At 36.8% G+C, this 19,033-nt stretch overlaps 1 protein-coding gene across 7 annotated transcripts in view; it reads right to left on the bottom strand.

The window, feature by feature from the left end:
• WASHC3 (WASH complex subunit 3) overlaps positions 1-17,015 on the bottom strand; it is a 38,696-nt gene extending 21,681 nt beyond the window's left edge. For 2 of the 7 annotated variants that reach the window (XM_059681837.1, XM_059681842.1), the window contains exons 1-5: positions 16,851-17,012; positions 16,182-16,280; positions 8,957-9,022; positions 6,400-6,495; positions 1,979-2,089 (exon numbers count right to left, since the gene is read on the bottom strand). In XM_059681837.1, coding sequence (XP_059537820.1) covers positions 1,979-2,089; positions 6,400-6,495; positions 8,957-9,022; positions 16,182-16,280; positions 16,851-16,901 — 423 coding nt within the window. In that variant the 5' untranslated portion in view covers positions 16,902-17,012. Of the gene's footprint in view, positions 1-1,978; positions 2,090-6,399; positions 6,496-8,956; positions 9,023-16,181; positions 16,281-16,850 lie in introns of all 7 variants that reach the window. The other 5 variants (XM_059681839.1, XM_059681838.1, XM_059681841.1 and 2 more) reach the window with 5 other exon arrangements.
• Positions 17,016-19,033: the final 2,018 nt, after the last annotated feature.

Genomic DNA, 19,033 nt, shown 5'->3' with positions numbered 1-19,033 from the left:
ATGGGTAAAGATTTGAAGGAAGTGAAGGTGTACATCATGATGATGTCTAGGAAACAATGTTTGAGGCAGAGAGAACAGCGGGTGGGTGTAAAGGCCTCGAGGGACATTAAGGAAGCCTGTAGAGCTGGAGCACAGTAAGCCAAGGTAAGGGATCAAAAAGGTAAAGGGAGAGCTAAATTGTACAGTATCTTGTGGGCCTCTGAAGGACTTTGGCGTTTACATCTAGTGAGATAGGAAGGCATATGAATAAAAAAATGAATACTAAAGGAGCCATTTAAAAATTATATGTGTATACACACATATATTATATATATAAAACTCTGAAAAGTAATGGAACTGGCCTAAATAATTAATAACAAAAATAATTTCAAGTGGTATCTAGAAACCTTAGCTGGCTAAATTAAATCTAGACAATACCTAGTATAGTACCTTAAAGTAAATGTTTAATAAACACTTGTGGAATAAATGGATAGTGTTTTATACAGGAAAAGAAAATAAGTATTTTTAAAGTTCTTGTAAAATCAGAGGTAATGCATCAAGAATATAAGTTATGTCTAGCGGCATGGCTCAGTGGTTGAGTATTGACCTATGAACCAGGAGATCACGGTTTGATTCTGGTCAGGGCAAATGCCCGGGTTGCGGGCTCGCTCCCCAGTGTGGGCCGTGTAGGAGGCAGCTGATCAATGATTCTCTCTCATCATTGACGTTTCTATCTCTCTCCCTCTTCCTTCCTCTCTGAAATCAATGAAGATATATTAAAAAAAAAAAGAATACAAGTTATTCTAAGATATAGTCTTTTATCAAAGCTGTCTGGGCCTTCTTATAGAAACCATCCAGTGTATTTTCCAATTTCATACTTTATATGTTAGGCAAGAAGAGTCACTCTGAAACCTTTCTTTCCTCTTTTGTTTGAGAGTCAAGCACAGTTTTTAACAGTCCACATTTTAGACTTAGCTTAAGCTTTCCTGGATTCTAGCTTTAAAAACCTAATTTATCATGGTTCAGATCAAAACAGCTCTACTTTATTCTTTTAATAAAAGGACTTCATATAGTTTCATCCCAAAGTCTGGTTCAGTTTTTCCTACAGACTGGATAGAGCCCAGGGTTTTGACTACGGAGAATTCTGAAAGTGACAAACCCACTGCTCTGACAGCCAGGAAAAGCGAAGGTACTTTCTCCTCTCCACTGTGACCACTGCAGCTTCCAAATGAGCCCATCTATTCTTTCTGGTTGCCAGATACTATTTGTTTTAAATTATTTTGGTGATAAAAAATGCATGGACAGCAAAATAAATTTGTTCTTCTTTAGTATTAGTTCTTCCTTTGCCTGATAATGGAATGGTACAAAAACATTACTCTTTTAATTGACCTAAAAGTGATTGGCAGCTAGTTCCTTCAACTATAATAGGACTTCCTACAGGAATGAAAGGAAATTGGCTTTTGGTGTTATAGACAGCTGCAGATATTTCTGATATCATACCATGGAGTGATTTCTTGGAAAAAAATATAAATTCTAAAATCATATAATAAATTAAAAAGCATTATGCTCTTAAAAAGATGTATGCTCTTTTCTATGAACCAAACCACTGACAGATAAAATTCAGAATAAAAATATACAAAAAAATTGTTTGTGCTAGCATATGGGAACTAAGCTAAAGCCGTATGAATAGTCCGCTTTCATTCCTCTAGCAATACATCCAAGATTTGCAATAACCTTATGTAAAGCAAAAATATATATATATAAATCTATATTAAACTGTTAGTCTGAAGTGTGAGATCAATTTTAATTAGAAAGAGTTGACTTCTGGTTACTTTTTTTCAGTGCATTAATTGAACATCGGAAAGAAATAAGTAAGAGAGTAGAAAACTTGGGTCACTCAGTTTAGCAGTTGTTCAGGTTGAAAAATAACGTGAAACCTCCAGGGTTAAGAATTTCAAATGAGGCTGCTAGACAGAGAAGACAGACCAAATCAGCTTACCACTTGAACCATTTTGAGATATCTGGCATATCTTGGATCCTTGGCTACAGTTAAGATATTTTCTGCTGTTACTTCACTTTCCTGTGGTCCAGTTTCTTGTAAACTGTTCTGCTGTAGAGAGTATTGCGTGTAAATCTTTAGACAGTTCACAAAAGGGGTCCATCATGTTACTTAAAAGGGATGTTTCTTTTTATAATTCTAAAGCAATTAATATCAGAAAAATCATATTTATAAATTTAAATAGCAATAATTTAATTATAAGATGTATGTTTCCAAATATTTATAAACATTTAAATGACTTCAGAGGAAGCTATACTTAAAAACACTATATTGTTTCTTAAGAATGCAAATATATTTATGGAAAAAAAAATATTAGAATTTTGCTTTACTTATCCCCAGGGTGCTGATAAAAAAAACGATGCATTATAGGTGGACATATTACTTTAATAAAACTTCTAATAAAGCTAATAAAACTATTTGATTTGTCTATTGTTCAACTCTAATGGACAATGAACTCATTTTCCAGGTATCTACCATCTACACAATTGAATTCTTCATTTACTAAACAATCTTTTTCTAAGTAGCTATGGCTATTCTAACATCTCAGAAAGCAATGCCCAGAAAATTTATGGAAGAAAAACCCACTTTTTAGACAATATTTATCTGGTTTTGTGTATTTCAGCTACTGATGGAACTATTAATGGTAGCATTCTTCACAAAGTCAAGATTAAAGACTAAATACTACTTATAGTGAAGAATACTGCGGAATGATCTTTTATCTTACGAGCAGTTCTCACAGTACTGTGTCCAGGCAGCTACCCTGCCCTCTCTTAAGTGCAAAGGTAGGCCTGTCTCTATAAAGTTATGGATTTTTCTATCAACCTGAACATTTAAAGTAAATTTCCTTTTATGAATTCTCGCTCATTATCTGTATATCAGCATTAAGAGGAATTTCCTTAACAGGATGAAGTCAATTTTATGTCTATGCTGAAATGCAGACAAATCAAGAAATATCTTTAAATATCCATAGTTTTAAAAATATGAATGTGAATTACAAAGTAAGGTTCTTCCTCAGATAATTCAAATATAAATTAAATCTGTCAAAAAAAAAACTGAAGTGAATAAAACATCCCAAAATTCCTCAGGTTTCTACTGTTATATGACACCATTAAGTGCACAAAAAGGAGTGTGCATGTGTGTGTATTTTATTCATATATAAAATAAATAAATACAAAACGTCCAAAACATTTAATTAAATAAAAAATTCAAACGAGACCCAAGTAAGTTCTTAAAAAATTATGAACAATGAACTCATACAATATTACAGCTGAATAAATGATAATTACATGCAGGCCCTCTGGATCTCAAACCTTAGTTGTTAACTTTTGCCTAATAATAAGAACCTCAACAAGGTTTAATTATGTCAGGTCTTACACCTTTCCTAATTGAATGACCCAATAAATTTTCTATCACATCTCTCCATTGCCCCTCATTTTATTCTCAATCTGTACAACTGGATGTTCTATTGTGAGTAACAATGAAATCCGTACCATGAAATTTAAGTTGCAGAAAAATCAGAATGCAAATCTTGGATATTTGACTCATATAGAGATTGCAAGGAATGGATGATTAAGAAAAAAGGCATGTTCGTCCTTTATCTGATAAGTGAGTTGACTGTAATGCCAATGGAAATTCCATAATAAGCAATACTTAATACTTGAGTCCATTTCAAAATGTTTTACAAAAATATACCAATTAACAATGAAGACAAAATAACTTGATTTGATATTAAGAACATGATAAACAATTATATTATTAAGCTAATCAACACACAACTTTACCACAATTTATAAACTCAGGAGGCCAACAGAACTTCATAAATTCTCCAAATGAACTAATATACAATTTAAAAATAAAATTGCCAGATATATCAGCTTATTCTGAATTTTAGAAAATTTTGCTAAGATCACTCATAATAATTTTTTGAGACCTTAAATAGGCAGGACAAATACAACTGTCTAAGTTTTAAAAGATATATTATAGGTGGCATTCATAATTACATTTGGAAAATTAATATTCAAAGTTACACAGATACCACTTAAAAATTTATAGGAACATATGACAGCTAGTACCCACTCTATTAGGTAGAGTGGAAACACTTTCTTAATATTTTTACATGTCATATTTTAGGAAAAGGGTGGTCCACATTTAATTGGAAGAACCTTGTAAAGTTAAACACCTGCATTTCCTCTCATATATTATATATTCCAATGGCCATCATAATAGAATTTCCTATATTAAATGGTTGTTAAATTTTCTAGTATCTAATTGTTAAGTAAATGGTTATCTAATTTATTCCAGACACCTATATCTAAATATATGGCTCCAGTTGAGCATCGACCTATGAACTAGGAGGTCACTGTTCAATTTCTGGTCAGAGCATATGCCCAGGTTGTGGGTTCGATCCCCAATGTGGGGCACGCAGGAGGCAGCTGACCAGTGATTCTCTCTCATCATTGATGTTTCTATCTCTCTCTCCTCCCTTTTTCTCTGAAATCAATAAAAATACATTAAATATATTGGCTCCTCCTATTGTGTCTCATACCACATGGGCTCAATATGTTTAAATGAATTCAACATAGTTGCTGGAAGCAGTGTAGCAGGTAAGAGCTAGGACTTTTGGCACCAGACTGCCTGGGTTAAAATTCCAGCTCTTACACTTATTGTTTGACCCTTAGCAAGTTACTTATCCTCTGTGTATTTTATTTGACACATGTAAAATAGAAGTGATCATAGAGTATTTTCTTTGTACAGTTGTTGTGAGGATTAAATGAGTTAATTTATGAAAAGCACTTAGAAGTATGCTTGACACCCTTTATGTGTTAGTCATTATCATCATGGTCAATACAATGATGATCTAAAAAAATCCTGTGAAAAGTATCTCCATGTACAAATGCAGAATTCCATATAGATAGGGAGTCTACTTGTTCAGTATTACTTGGTAGACCACTACTTTAGTGATGATTTTATTTGGAATTTTAATACCTCACTGAGATACACTAGAGATTATTCTCAATCAATTTTTATTTCTTGAAATAAAATAAGGAATTTAGACTTAAACAGAGGATAAATGGACATTATGACATAAGAACCAAGTGTAAAGTGTGACCCTTACTATGTTATAGATCTGAACAAATCAAATCCAGAAACACACTTTTTTAGACAATTAGTATTTCTTAGATCAGTATCTTTCAACTTTCAAGGACCTACAAACCACCTAGGGATCTTGTTAAAATGTAGATTCTGGCCCAGCCGGTGTTGCTCAGTAGTTGAGCATAGATCCATGAACCAGGACGTCACAGATCGATTCCTGGTCAGGGCACATGCCTGGATTGCAGACTTCATGCCCAGTAGGGGGCATGAAGGAGGCAGACAACTGATGATTCTCTCTCATCACTGATGTTTCCATCTCTTTCCCTCTCCCTTCGTCTCTCTGAAATCAATAAAATACCTTTTTTTTTTTTTTATAAAAGCAGATTCTGAGTTAGTAAGTTTGGGGTGGAGCCTGAGATTTCTAATAAGCCCCAAGGTGATGACCACACTGCTGGTGCACGGAGCACACTCCGAGTAACAAGATGTTAGATAATACGGGGCAGTTACTGTCAATTATACGGTGCATGATAAAGACATTGTGGTTCTGCAAGAAGATGTCAGAACTTTTCAGAGATGCTCCAGGATTTACACAGAGGTGAAATGACAAGATGCCTGGGACTCACTACTGCAAGTGACAGAGATGAAGGTTGGCCACAAAATCTTAACTAGTGAATCTGAGTAATGGGCACTTGGATATTCCCTGTACTGTTCTATTATTGTGTATATTTGAAAGCTCTCAGAATAAAAAGTAATTTTATAAAAACTTGGAAAAAATTTCCATCGTGAGCTTGAAGAAAATAATTATATTCAAGACTTTTCCTAGTCCTGTATAGATCAAAGAAAATATAAACTTCAGGAAGCCCTTCAAAATAACAAAACAGCTAATTTTTTTTTCAAACTTCATTTTCTATCTTTTTTTTTTAATATATTTTTATTGATTTTAGAGAGGAAGGAAGAGGGAGAGTTAGAAACATCAATGATGAGAGAGAATCACTGATCGGCTGCCTCTCGTACACCCCCTCACTGGGGATCGAGCCCGCAACTCGGGCATGTGCCCTTGACCAAAATCGAACCTAGGACCCTTCAGTCTGCAGGCCGATGCTCTATCCATTGAGCCAAACTGACTAGGGCTTCATTTTCTATCTTAGGGCTTTAAAATATTACTATTCAAAGCCTTACATGTTTAATTTCTTTCATCAAATCTGCTGCTTAGGTCTACCTGGTTCAACCAGAAGATTTGCTGATGTTTCTTGGAAGTTATTACTTACCTGTGATGGCTCTGAAGTGGTTTCATTTGTGACTCCAGTGACACTTACAGGGGAGACTTCAACTGTGACATCATCTAGGCCTGGGATAGATGACAACTGAGAAAAGAAAATTCATGTTGGTATATGAGGATAATAATAGGTGCTTAAATATTATAAATCTCTAGGTGTGTGTTTTAAATAGCTATTATGTTTTTAAGCCTATAGAAACAAGTTTATAAAAATCTCATTTTTGGTGTTTGAAATTTGCCACGCCACAAACTACTTAAAATGCAAAAGGCAATCACAAATAAAATATTTTTGAACAATTTCTTACAAATCTAACTTAGATTATAAACTTTCTTTTCCCAGGAATTACTTTGAAAATATAAGAAATCCCAGTGTAAGTAATGAGAGCATGGGCTTTGGAGTCAAAGTGCCTGCTTTTAGGTCACAAGCATGTGACCTTGTATAAATCTTCGTAGGCCTCAATTTTCTCACCTGTAGAGTGGGGATAAAAAAAAAATTTACCTCACAAAAATGTTAAAAGATTATTACTAAACATATTTTGTAAAAACAAAGTGCTGTGTAGCACTTTTTGAAAAAAAATCCTCATCTGAGGATATTTTTTCAATTGATTTCATTGATTTTTAGAGAGAGTGGAAGGGAGGAAGAGGGAGTGGGAGAAGGAGAGGGAGAGAAACATCAATGTGAGAGACACATCAATTGATTGCCTCCCACACTTGCCCAGATGGGAGCTAGGGATCAAACCTGCAACCCAGGTATCTGCCCGTGACCCGGAATGGAACCGGAGACAGGTGTGTAGGCTGACGCTCCAACCAGTTAGGCACACGGCCAGGGCTTTGTAGCACATTTTAAGTATCCATTATTTGAGAAATGACAAAACTCTTTTTCTAAAGATATTTATTATTATTTTTTAAAAACTTCCAAGACATATTGTTTTTTAATTTACTGATTTTAGAGAGAGGAAGAGAGAGAGAATATTGATTTGTTGTTCCATCTATTTGTGCAGCCATTGGTTGATTCTCCCATGTGCCCTGACTAGGAATCTAAACAACTGAGCTACTTGGCCAGGGCTGACAAAACTCGTCATCACATTTTAATGTCTGACACAGCTCACTCTTTTCTTCTTTCTTTAAACATTTACCACTGAATGCTACTAAAATGTGTTTATTTTTCATGCACAAAAGATGGGTGTACTGTCAGTGGTTGAGCATTTCAGGTTGGAGTTGCACAATCCAGGCAAAACCTCTTTTCCAATTTCATCTTCATATCAATGATATACATTTGTCAGATGTTTGGCTAGTTTCGGAGATTAACTCTATGACTATTGAAATAATTAAGGTTAACTTGTCTACATAGTAACTTAATTTATGACCTTGGACTCTAACTCAAGAATTCCCCAAACATTAAAACAAGACACATAGCTATAATAAAGAATAATGAAAAAAACAACAATATTAATAAGACCTGAAGCAGTGGTGTTTATTGAGAACTGTTGACAGATGACAGGACTTAGCACAGTGGCTATGGCCCAAATAGTTTCAAGTGAGCATGGCTGCTACAATTTTTTGCACATATTCAAGGCCAGGTATTCTAAATTTTCCAAACTAAAGAAATGTTCTGAGAGAAATATAGTGGCTGAAGTCTATCAGAAGATATAGAAAGTATAAACTAGACATCCTAATCCTTATGCTAAAAAATTAGTCATTTTACTTCCTAATAAATATGTAATATTTTTTCAGATTTTTTTTTTGATAAAATGACAGTCACAAAAATATACTAGTGTTTTCCTTACATTATAAACAGAAAAAAACACACAAAATCTGCAAGGTTTCAAATCAAAACACCCATTTTTGCTAGTTATCTTTTGTAATTTCTGCCATCAAAATGTGTATTCTCCAATGTGTATTTAATATATTTGTAAATAGAAAATAGTTGATATTTTCTCCAAATTTTGCTCTGGAGACATCTCAAGTTTTATATAATTTTTACTGTGTTATCAAATGATTACTATTAAGAAAACTGAAAATTTTCCATCAAATGAAGCAAATTATGTAATAGCTCAATTTGTTAACATTTTACTCACACTTTTGACTAGAATGAAAGAAATCTCAACCCATATGTACATTTATTTATTTATTTATTAATATTTGTATTGATTTCAGAGAGGAAAGGAAAGGGAGAGATAAAAACATCAATGATGAGAGAGAATCATTGATTGGCTTCCTCCTGCAGGCCCCACACTGGGGATGGAGCCCATAACCCGGGCACATGCCCTTGACCGGAATCGAACGTGGGACCCTTCAATCCACAGGCCAATGCTCTATCCATTGAACCAAACCAGCTAGGGTCATGTGTACATTTAAATAGACTCAGGCTCATAATAAATTTCTTTTCCTTTTTAAATTATAATGAATTAAAAAAACCCCAAAGAACACTGTATCACCTCAGGATGCAGGAGCTGTTTAATTAGTTATTAAGTGCAATTGAAGTATAACTGAGAAAGTTGATAAGTGTACAGCAAAGTTTTTCCCATAAATTATTCAGAAATACAAACCTTTGCATCTAAAATATTGAGAGTTGTTTCAATTTGCTGGATACGAAGAGAAAGGTCTGCCAGCTTCTGGAAAAGATTAGAAACAAAAGAATGAAGTCTGATTAAAATAAACTTATGGTTAACAAAGGGCAGATTGGAAAATAATAAAAACTATGGTTTAAGTATGCAATTTTCTAATATACTACTCTCTCATTTACATGAGTAGGAATAGGAACTAAAGTATCCTATTATTTTCATTAGCATGCTTCACAATTATTTTATAAAACTGTTTCACAGATAAGAAGTTACATCTACAGCCTTATCAAACTCATTATCAGAGCTACAATCAATACTGGGATCAGAATGTAAACTCCTCCCAGGACAGAGTTTCTGTTCACTGCTTTTCCCCAGTGCCCAGGATAGTACTTGATACTTAATAGGAGCCTAGTAATTATTTGTTGATGAATGAAGAAATTCTTCACAGAAAACAGTAATAAAAAATTAACACAAGACAACCTGGAACAGTATCTGCCTTTATAAATTACTTTAACACGTAAGTATATACAATTAGTCCTAAATTCAAACTTTTCAAGTTTGAAAAGTAAAAGGAGATGAAATTGAAAGGTGAGCAGTTCATGTTGAAAAGAATTAAACAAACAAAAACACACACACACCTGAGTTCTAAAAAGCAAAAGGAATCAATCTACCATCAAAATCCCAAATAAACTAGAACCATAGGCTTACTGTGCTCTAGTTACTCTGCACAATTAAATTATCTCTATCTATCTATCTATCGATGGATCGATCGATCTACCTACCTACCTACCTATCATCTATCACCACACAAAAGTAACATCATAAATTATGAACCATAAGAACATTTATTTAAAGTGCCCTAATCCTAAACATTATTATATTTAGTGACAGTGCAAGAGCAGTTTGCCAGTTTTCTAGTTGGCCAATACACAGCAATTTGACTGCTTTCTAGGATATCTCGTAAGCAGATTTGGTCATTTTGCCCATATTTAGAAAGAGAGAAAAAATGAAAGCCACCACAGAGTAGTTAGTGCTTTTTCACTTATTTTTAAGATGAGCATCTTGATATTTTTAAAGATATAATTCACAAATAAAACATCAAAATCTAGTTTTAATGGCATTCAAAGCTAACTTTAACTTTGATTTCTAGGATTTGTTCACAGAAGGCTTTTATATAAAGGTAACACAGGTTTATAAAATACCGTATATATGAATTCCTCCCCAAATTATAAGTGTTTTCCCGAAAATCATGAAAATTACATATTGGTCAATTTAATCAATCTTTTAATTCACTACAGAAGCTTAGCAATTGCAGATATCCTACAGCAAATTAATGTGTAAACTGAATGATAATTTCTGACTTTTACATATCATTTGAAATTTCACACCAAATGAATGAAGTAGGAATTATCATTATGACAATTTTCAGCTGAGAATAAATAGTAAGTCTTCAAACAAGTAAAATAATCTGAGCTCAAATACTGCAATTCCAGGTACTTTTTTTCCCCCAAGGTACTTTTTTGAAAGAATTTTACATTGTTTTGAAAGAGTTTTACACTGTTAAAACATGATGCCAGCCCAGCCGGTGTGGCTCAGTGGTTGAGTGTCAACCTACGAACCAGGAGATCACAGTTCAATAACTGGTCAGGGCACATGACGGGGCTGTGGGCTCGATAACCTGTAGTGTGTGTGCAGGAGGCAGCCGATCAATGATTCTCTCTCATCATTGATGTTCCTATTTCTCTCTCCTTCTCCCTTCTTCTCTGAAATCAATAAAAATATATTTTAAAAATACACACACAAATAACACATGATGCCATAGGTGATTATGTGTCAATGTAAATTATAACAAATTGGTTTTAACAAATCCCTCCTGCTGGTGGGGGATGCTGATTAGCAGGAAAGATTGTGTGTGGAGGTTAGGGGTTAGCAAGTATATGGAAACTCAGTGCTTTCTGCTCAGTGTTTCTGTGAAGCTAAAACTGCTTTAAAAAATAAAGCTTATTAATTTAAAAAGATGGAAATTACTGAGTATTTCCTAGATAAGATTTTTCTTATTCAAAGCTAATAAATAATAAATTCTTTTCTTACGAAGACAAAGGATGCTACTGTGCTATAAACACTGGGGATCAAATTTTTCTGATCAAATTTCCTAAGACAGATGCTGTTTATTTGAAATTATTTAAAAATTGGTATTAAGTTCTTTTCAAGGTTAGATCATAATACTAAATTGTCCTTCAATTAATACTCAATGATTCATATTTAAAAATCGATATTAAATTTTTTCAGGGTTAGATCATAAAACTAAATTGTCCTTCAATGAGTAGTCAGTCAATGATTCATACCAGAGAGGCTAAGGATTAAAATACAAGTCTTAGTAAAGAGGAAATGAGAATAAAAACATTTGTTTTGAAAATTACTTGTTGACACAGAAGATTAAAGAGGCTTGGACAAAAATGTTATACAGTCGGCCCTCCATACCTACAGGGCCTGCATCCTTGGATTCAAACAAACAGAAACAAAAATATTAAGGAGAAAGTTATGCATTGCTAACATTTACTAAGTAGATGGACTACAATGGTTGTGTCTACACTAAATATGTACTTTTTTTTTCTTGTCATTATTCCCTAAAACCAATCTCCCGTGGATACTGAGGGATGACTTTACTTTCTAGAGCAATAATTCTCATTTTTTTTGGATGCAGATTCATGTGGTATATTAACCTTTGGCTTTAGCACTCATTTTACCTACTCTCATCTACTTTATCAAAACCTCACCAAACCCTACCTGTTTTGGCTCAGTGGATAGAGCATTGGCCTGCAGACTGAAGGGTCCCAGGTTCGATTCTGGTCAAGGGCATATGCTGGGGTTGTGGACTCAATCCCCAGTAGGGGGCGTGCAGGAGGCAGTCGATCAATGATTCTCATCATTGATTCTATCTCTCCCTCCCTCTCCCTTTCTCTCTAAAATCAATAAAAATATATATTAAAATAAAAAAACCTCACCAAAATAAAATGACATTTTAAAAAAAAACAATACAAGATCATAGGAATGATTTATTCATGCAAGACATGAAAGACACTGATCTAAACATCAATATATTCTTATCTAAACATCCTTGATATCTAATCTAATAACAACCACAATTGTGAAATACAGTAGTCCCCCTTTCTCTGTGGTTTTAGTTACCCAGGTCAACCAAAGTCCGGAAATATTAAATGGTAAATTCCAGAAACGATTCATAAGTTTTAAATTGCATACCATTCTGAATAGCATGATAGAATCTTGATTTATCACCCACCTATTTCTAAGGTAGTGCATTTTAATTAAGAGCAAAAGAAGATGAGAAGAAAAAATACGGAGTGAATAGTTAAACATGGAAACAAAAATAAAATCCTGTAGATTTTTTCAGATTTGTAAAATACCTAATCCGCTAAAAGAAAACAGTATTTTAAAATAATGGATCTCTTGGTATATCACACTGGACTGCACATGTCCTAGAAGTCAGAAAAGCAATTGTTTGTTTTATTAAGCTTCATCTGACACATAAGCTCAGAAGTTGTAAAAGCAGTTGTAAACATGTAGCATTACATAGGGTATTAAGCAAATCATTATTTGGTTGTAGATTAAGTCCAACGGTGGACTTAAAATTGGATGTAGAAGATAAGCACTACAGCCCCAGCCAGTTGGCCCAGTGGACAGAGCGTTGGCCTGTGGACTGAAGGGTCCCGGATGAGATTCCAGTCAAGGGCACGTACCTTGGTTGCAGGCTCCTCCCTGGTCTGAGCCCCCCTGGTTGGGGTTCATGCAGGAAGCAACCAATAGATGTGTTTCTCTCACATCGATATTTCTCTGTCTTTCCCTTTCTCTCCCATTCTCTCTAAAAATCAATGGAAAAATATCCTTGGGTGAGGATTAAAAAAAAAAAAAAAGATGCATTATAAAGTTTTTTAGATTATGTGAGAATCCTAAGCACTTCTGCCTATACTTAAGGTTTTCTAAAAAAAAGCATTTTAGAATATTTAAAAATTAAAACCTCAGTGTTCTAAGCATGTTACAAGTCTGAATCAAAATAACACATCTGACTGCTCTGTTTATAGGGTACCTTTGACTTTAAAATTCACTATAAAAGGTTAAATTTCTGCTGAGTTTTATTTGCAATGTGCACAGAACTTGCATTGTGACCCCCACTCCCCCATTTAAATTTGAAGTCTCAGTAAGATTTTACTGATTAGGGCCAGAATAGAAATGTTTACTGGGGATCTGTGAAGGAAGAAGAGATGACCCTAAGTAACTCTGTAACTCTGATTCAACTACCTTCCTTTCTCCATCTTCTAACTTCTCTCCTACCCTGGTTCCAATCATTAGAGTTACAAAGTAGCCTGATATCCAGAAAGCTTTTTAAAAAATCTAGTTCTTCACTTTTTTCTTTATTAAAGAACGCTAAAAACTACTATTAGTGATGAAGAGAGCCCCAACAATTTCTTTGAAATTTAATTCCAGGTTGAGTTTAGCAGTGAATGAAGTTGTTACAGTTTAATTCAAACTGGATTATGTAAAAACAAAAAAAAAACAACAAAAATAACAGGTTCTCCCCTCCCTCTCCCTCAGTTCACTTCCAGTTAAAATAACACCCGAGGTTCACTTTTTTGTGAAGGGAAACACAGTGATTCGGTTCCTGTTTGAGACTTTAACTAAACAAGGACTAGTAGGTGCTATTAACAATTTACAATATAATTCGAAAAACCACATCAATCTTCATGTGGGAGAGAAAATGGCACTTTATGTTTAAATACATATATTACATCTATGAAAAAGACATTACATCAAATGGACATGGCATAGCAAAACAAGAGAATACAAATCTAAACAGTTATAAGTGTCGGCTGGTGTACTGAAGGGTCACAGGTTTGATTTGGGGCACGTGTGGTAGGCAAATAATCGATGTGTCTTTCTAGCATCAATGTTCCTCTCTCTCTTTCTCTCTCAGAAAAAAAAAATCAATGGAAAAAATATTCTCAGGTGAGGATTACCTAAATAAATAAATAAATAAATTTTGAAACAGCTATAAAGAGGACACCACACTCTCCGTTGAAAGCGATGTAAACATACCTCTTATTCATTACAGAAGGTGCAATAGAACAGAACAGTGAGACATTTTTGCATTTTTCAGTTACTGGATCATAGTCGGAATCCCAGCTCTGGTACTTTCTAGCTGCATGTGGGCAAATTAGAGCAGCGACCGCAGCTATAAATACTGTGCACTCAAATATATGCTGAACGAGTGAATGGATGACTGAGCAAATGGTTTAAACTTCTCTACATCTTGGTTTCTGTAGTTCTAAAAGAGCGAAAACTGGACCTCCCCCAAAAGGCTGGGTGATGATTAAATGCATGCAAAGCACTCAGTACAATGCCTAACACAGAACAAGCCCACGATAAATATTAGTTATTGTCATCGTACCAAGCAAACAGCCTACCTATATATCCACACTGCTGAAATATAGATTATAAAACACGAGTTACTATCAACTTAGATGATCATCCATTAAGGAGAAAAAGGCAATAAACAACCTTTAAACTTCCTGAGTTTTTGGTCTAGTTTTGTGTCTAGAGTTCAAGGAAGAACAAGGGACTACTGAAACAGTCAAAACAGTTGATGGGAAGTTTAGAGAGAAACACAAGGAAAGAAAAGAATGGATCATGAGGCTCTGATGATTAATAAGCAATCCATAAATGAGATGGTTATTGTATAAACAGTACTCACTCCTCAGTGAAAATTGTCAGGCACTACAAAGTTGAGGGTCTGTCCTTGGCCCAGAGGTCAATCAAGTTGCTTTCATAGGACTGTTTGTTATTGTTTATTTTACTTTTTTAACTGGTAAGGAGAAATATGGGGATGGAGTATTTGCTCCTTTCTGCTAACAATCCTGGAATAATCTCTCTTCAGATACTTCACCTTACCCTGACATAAAAAAATAAGGGACTAAATCCTTGGCTTACTGCTTTTTAACCAGTCAATGCTATATCCCATTTAGAGAGGCAACCATGTAAGGTAAAACTCAGGGAAGCAAGCACCTAGTCTTTGGGTGATAAAATGAATTGAGCTCCTTAATCTATCAACAATCATTTCACTTCTTTTTGTCTTAGAGAGAAGACAGAAGAGATTTTGATAACTAGACAAAAACAGCAGCTGGAATCTATAAGTGAAAATAGTTTTCCTGTCTCCATGCAATTTTTATTAATAAATCACCCAACAAAAACTCCACTTAATAAGGTTATACCTTATATGAAATAACGAGACAGAATGAACTGAATACTGTTTATTTAACCGGCTCACCTGATTGTGAATTATCAAATTTTACCCTTTTCTCCTTTCATAAACCCAATTTCAACCCATGTTTCTCCCTATTCTTCTTTTTTTGGTCTTTATTTATTTATTTTGATGATTAATTCATTTTTTATTAAATTTATTGGGGTGACATTGGTTAATATGATCATACAGGTTTTTAGGTGTGGGTTTCTATGTTACACTATCTGTGTATTGCACTGTGTTCCCACCATGCAAAGTCAGATCTTCTTCCTTCACCATATATTAGGTCCCCTTAACCACCTCCCTCCCTCTGGCAAGCCTTTATTTTTAAAAGACAGGGATCCCTGGATCTAGCAACTAATGCTTAATTGGGTACTGAATCTTCACTTCACAAGTCATTTACTTGCAGACAGTATTTTTATTTTCATAATGAGATTTGATGCCAAAGTTATGTTTTAGGCTATCTTCTTAACCATTAGTTGGGGTCAAGGAATGTAAAGTAATTTTAATGCAAACTGAAACAATGTGTACCTAAAAATGTCAATCTTTGGGGTAAGAGAAACAGCCAATTTGAAAATTAAAAAAAAAAAAAAAAAGCTTTCAACTGTGATGTCTTGGAATTCCTTCTGTTCTCTTTAATCACAATGATGCCTTACTGACCTCCCCAAAGGCCTCTAGAAAATTCAGCAGGGAGAGGGGGTACAGGATTGATGGAACAGAACCAGAGGGCTTAAAGTTTGTTAGCATAATAACTGAGTGACCAGGTCATGATATGCGAACAGACTATCACTCTCGTTGTATTCGTTTGCTGCCTTCAAAAGTGCAACGTGATTTCTAGGCTGCTCACGAGACCGGATCCCAGAGACCGGATCCCAGAGACCGGACCCCAGGACCTACCTCCTCACAGACCGTGGAGAAGCGGTTGAGGAACTGCACAGTGTGCACCACAAACTGGTTTAGAAATGCCACCGTTCTTTTCTGTTGAATAGCCGGCACCTGCGTTGTGTGAAAGAAAGAGGTGATTCGTACAGGAGGAGCGTACCCTGAGCAATCCCTTTGGCGTCAGCGACCAGGGGTGCTTTGCTGAGCGGTATGAGCCCCGTGAGGTCCTCGGAATGGCCCTTCACTTGCTTTCCTGCCCCGTGGGGGTGGGGCGCCCCAAGATGACGGAGGCCACCGAAAAGTTTCAGAATGGGCTCTGGATTCACAAGTACGAACTTGCCGGTGAGGACCACACACAGAAACACACAAAAACCCTGGAGGCCGAGTACAAGAGGGAGGGTTAGAGGTCACAACCGGCTCCTGTCGCCAGTGCGTCACCCTTGAGCAGGCAGACTCGTGACACGGGAAGCGAAGGCTGGGAGAGGCACGCTAACCCCTTAAGCAGCTCGGGAGGGACCCCGTTCGAAGGTGGACAGTGGGACTCTCCCACCCGAGGTCGGCAGAAGAGCGACCTGCGGTCAGGGACAGCGGGAGGCATGGGAGATGGGGTCTCCCTGAAAACCGGGCGTCCCTTCACCATCCTCCTCCCAGGTCACCGGAAGTCCAACTCCTTCTTTTACAAACCTTGGTCAGGTCAATGCCTGACCCCATGAGAGGAAGCCCGTCCTCATCCATCTCCTCAGCGGGCGGGGGAACCAGGCATCACCCACAAACCCTCCCCGCTCTGGTCCCTCCAACCCCGCAATAGTGTTAGAACGCCTCCCCAAGTCCCCGCCTCCCGGGCCCTTCCTTCCGGAAGGAAACGCCTTCGCACGCCAATCACGCAGCGGTTCTCGGAGAGCCCGCCCTCTCGCCTGGCATTCTGGGATTGGTAGTTCTAGTTCCAGATTGTAACGTCAGTCCAGGGGGCGCGAGGTGGAGCGAGGCTGCGGTTCCAGCAGGAAAACCTTAACAACGTGGCAAAAAGGAAAAGTAAAAAATTGCGACTGAGTTCTCCCTGCCTAGTCCTGTTATCTAAGTAGCTCATTTGTTAATCAAATAGTCACTTGTTTATCAAGGGAAAATAGCGTCCAGTGTTGGCTTTGTCGGAACCATTATAGAGGCAGCTGCACCCTCTGATCCAAGAGTGGCTCCACCAAGTTCCTTTACCAGGAAGCACACTCAGCATCTCAGCATCAATGCACCACAGGTTTGAACTAAAAGCGCATCTGGGCTTTATCTCAAGTTTTTTTGCGCATCCTTTAGCAAGGTATGTCCTAAGGCAGTGGTTCTCAAACTTGGCTGCACATTAGAATCACCTGGGAATCTTTTCAAAATTCTGATTTCTGGGCCTCATCCTCCAGAAATTTTGTTTCTTTGTTATGGGGTGAGGCCACAACATTAGTAACAAAGAAACAGAATTTCCGGAGGATGAGGCCCAGAAATCAGAATTTTAAAAAGATTCCCAGGTGATTCTAATGTGCAGCCAAGGTTGAGAACCACTGTCCTAAGGTATCCAAAACCCTAAGCACCTAAGGGTGTTAGCATAAAACTGGACATAATTAAGCATTTAGATCCTTGTAAACAAAATAAAGACATTGTGCATGCACTAAATTTTGAGACTGAGAAAGCTCAAAATGTTTTCCATAGAAATTAATGGTAATTGCTTCTTCGTTTCACACCATTTCAGCCTATGAATGCTCTACTTTTGGATAGAGGAAACTTGTAACAGGCTAGGGATTGGTTGATTTGCAGATGAAAACGTGCTTCCAAGTAAGTTGTTTTATTACCTTTAGGCATCAGGTAGCCACAAATGTCCTTCAAGAATACAGAAAACAGCCCTAGCCAGTTTGGTTCAGTGGATAGAGTGTCGGCTTGCGGACAGAAGGGTCTTGGATTCGATTCTGATCAAGGGCACATACCTGGGTTATAGGTGCCATCCCAGTAGGAGGTGTGCAGGAGGGAGCCAACTGATGATTCTCATCACTGATATTTTTCTCACTCTCCCTTCCTCTCTGAAATCAATAAAAATACTTTTAGCCGAATCCGGTTTGGCTCAGTGGATGGAGCATCGGCCTGCGGACTGAAGGGTCCCAGGTTCAAGTCCAGTCGAGGGCATGTACATGGGTTGCGGGCACATCCCCAGTGGGAGATGTGCAGGAGGCAGCTGATCGATGTTTCTCTCTCATCGATGTTTCTGGCTCTCTATCTCTCTCCCTTCCTCTCTGTAAGAAATCAATAAAATATATTAAAAAAATACTTTTAAAAAATACAGAAAATAAATATCCTATATAATAAAAGCCTAATATGCTAGGTATCCAGTTGTTGGTTCAACCAATCAAAGTGTAATATGCTAATGAAAAGCTAAAGCCATTCAACTGCCTGCTCGCTATGACGTTCACTGACCACCAGGGGGCAGACAGTTGACTGGTCAACCAGCCCTTATGACAGGGGGCAGAGGCTCTGACTGGTAGGTTAGCTTGCTGCTGAGGTCCGGCTAATCTGGACTGAGCAAGAAGGGTCAGGCATGCCCTGGAGCTCTCCCGTGGTCTCTCCTCTGCTAGCCAACCTCCCGCATCCCTCCCCGGCCTGGCCTGCACCCTCTCCCAATCTGTGACCCCTTGGGGGATGCCAGTGAGCCAGTTTGGGCCCGATCCTGCAGGCCAGGCCGAGGGATCCCACTGGTGCATGAATTTGTGCACCGGGCCTCTAGTAGTCAATATAATGAGACCTGTAATGAATGGATGCTTAAAAGACAAATATAAAATCTAAGAAAACACATAACACTCACTCTGCATATGTGGACTTTCAAGTAATGAGTTGAGTAA

The sequence above is a fragment of the Myotis daubentonii genome, chromosome 2 (assembly GCF_963259705.1).
Source record: "Myotis daubentonii chromosome 2, mMyoDau2.1, whole genome shotgun sequence".
Taxonomy (NCBI): Eukaryota; Metazoa; Chordata; class Mammalia; order Chiroptera; family Vespertilionidae; genus Myotis; species Myotis daubentonii.
Note: the sequence above shows the minus strand (reverse complement) of the source record. Positions and strands in the feature narration are given on the sequence as shown.